Genomic DNA, 2,102 nt, shown 5'->3' with positions numbered 1-2,102 from the left:
ATACAACAATTAGCTGGGTGTGGTGGCAGGCGCCTGTAATCCCAGCTACTTGGGAGGCTGAGGTAGGAGAATCGCTTGAACCCAGGAGGTGGAGGTTGCAATGAGCCAAGATAGTGCCATTGCACCCTAGCCTGGGTGACAGAGCAAGACTCTGTCTCAAAAAAAAAAAAAAATTAATTAATAAAATAGAATACTCTCTTTGTTTCTCCGCCATCGTGGTGTGTGCTTGACTCTGCTTCTCCCCATGTCTTCTCACAAGACCTTCAGGATTAAGCCATTCCTGGCTAAGAACCAAAAGCAAAATCGTTCCATTCCCCAGTGGATTCAGATGAAAACTGGTAATAAAATAAGGTACAACTCCAAAAGGAGACATTGGAGAAGAACCAAGCTGGGTCTATAAAGAATTGCACATAAGATGGCTCACATATTTATGCTGTCTGAAGGTCACAGTCACGTTACCATATCAAGCTGAAAATGTCACCACTGGCCCGGCGCGGTGGCTCAAGCCTGTAATCCCAGCACTTTGGGAGGCCGAGATGGGCGGATCACGAGGTCAGGAGTTCGAGACCATCCTGGCTAACATGGTGAAACCCCCTCTCTACTGAAAAATACAAAAAGCTAGCCGGGCGAGGTGGCGGACGCCTGTAGTCCCAGCTACTTGGGAGGCTGAGGCAGGAGAATGGCATAAACCCGGAAGGCGGAGCTTGCAGTGAGCTGAGATCTGGCCACTGCACTCCAGCCTGGGCGACAGAGCAAGACTCTGTCTCAAAAAAAAAAAAAAAAAAAAAGAAAATGTCACCACTATCTGGAGAGTTCAACATGTTTTCCTCTCTGAATCTGTCATGAACATGTTGGTTGGCTGGGTTCAGTAATAAATATGAGGCCTTTCGTTTCAAATAAATAAATAAAATAATTTGCTTTCTTTTTTTTTTTTTTTTTTTGAGACGGAGTCTTGCTCTGTCGCCCGGCTGGAGTGCAGTGGCCGGATCTCAGCTCACTGCAAGCTCGGCCTCCCGGGTTTACGCCATTCTCCTGCCTCAGCCTCCGGAGTAGCTGGGACTACAGGCGCCCGCCACCTCGCCCGGCTAGTGTTTTGTATTTTTAGTAGAGACGGGGTTTCACCGTGTTAGCCAGGATGGTCTCGATCTCCTGACCTCGTGATCCGCCCGTCTCGGCCTCCCAAAGTGCTGGGATTACAGGCTTGAGCCACCGCGCCGGGCCAGTGGTGACATTTTCAGCTTGATATGGTAACGTGACTGTGACCTTCAGACAGCATAAATATGTGAGCCATCTTATGTGCAATTCTTTATAGACCCAGCTTGGTTCTTCTCCAATGTCTCCTTTTGGAGTTGTACCTTATTTTATTACCAGTTTTCATCTGAATCCACTGGGGAATGGAACGATTTTGCTTTTGGTTCTTAGCCAGGAATGGCTTAATCCTGAAGGTCTTGTGAGAAGACATGGGGAGAAGCAGAGTCAAGCACACACCACGATGGCGGAGAAACAAAGAGAGTATTCTATTTTATTAATTAATTTTTTTTTTTTTTTGAGACAGAGTCTTGCTCTGTCACCCAGGCTAGGGTGCAATGGCACTATCTTGGCTCATTGCAACCTCCACCTCCTGGGTTCAAGCGATTCTCCTACCTCAGCCTCCCAAGTAGCTGGGATTACAGGCGCCTGCCACCACACCCAGCTAATTGTTGTATTTTTTTTTTTTTTTTTTTTTTGAGACGGAGTCTCGCTCTGCCGCCCAGGCTGGAGTGCAATGGCTGGATCTCAGCTCACTGCAAGCCCCGCCCCCTGAGTTTGCACCATTCTCCTGCCTCAACCTCCGGAGTAGCTGGGACTACAGGCACCTGCCACGTCGCCCGGCTAGTTTTTTGTATTTTTTAGTAGAGACGGGGTTTCACCGTGTTAGCCAGGATGGTCTCGATCTTCTGACCTCGTGATCCGCCCGTCTCGGCCTCCCAAAGTGCTGGGATTACAGGCTTGAGCCACCGCACCCGGCCAATTGTTGTATTTTTAATAGAGACTAAAAATACAACATGTTCATCAGGCTGGTCTTGGAAGTCCTGACCTCAGGTCATCCACCCCCCTTGGCC

The 2,102-nt window shown here is 48.6% G+C and overlaps 1 protein-coding gene and 1 pseudogene across 1 annotated transcript; one reads left to right on the top strand and one right to left on the bottom strand.

The window, feature by feature from the left end:
* The first annotated feature begins 244 nt into the window (after positions 1-244).
* Positions 245-400, top strand: LOC111543425 (60S ribosomal protein L39). Its single transcript, XM_023213420.3, has one exon. It carries the CDS (start codon positions 245-247, stop codon positions 398-400), a length of 156 nt encoding a protein of 51 aa, XP_023069188.2.
* A 906-nt stretch (positions 401-1,306) lies between these two features.
* On the bottom strand, positions 1,307-1,462 carry LOC116418972 (annotated as a pseudogene).
* Positions 1,463-2,102: the final 640 nt, after the last annotated feature.

Source organism: Piliocolobus tephrosceles, chromosome 1 (assembly GCF_002776525.5).
Source record: "Piliocolobus tephrosceles isolate RC106 chromosome 1, ASM277652v3, whole genome shotgun sequence".
Lineage (NCBI taxonomy): Eukaryota > Metazoa > Chordata > Mammalia > Primates > Cercopithecidae > Piliocolobus > Piliocolobus tephrosceles.
The sequence above is the reverse complement of the archived record's forward strand: the minus strand, read 5'-3'. Positions and strand labels throughout refer to the sequence as shown.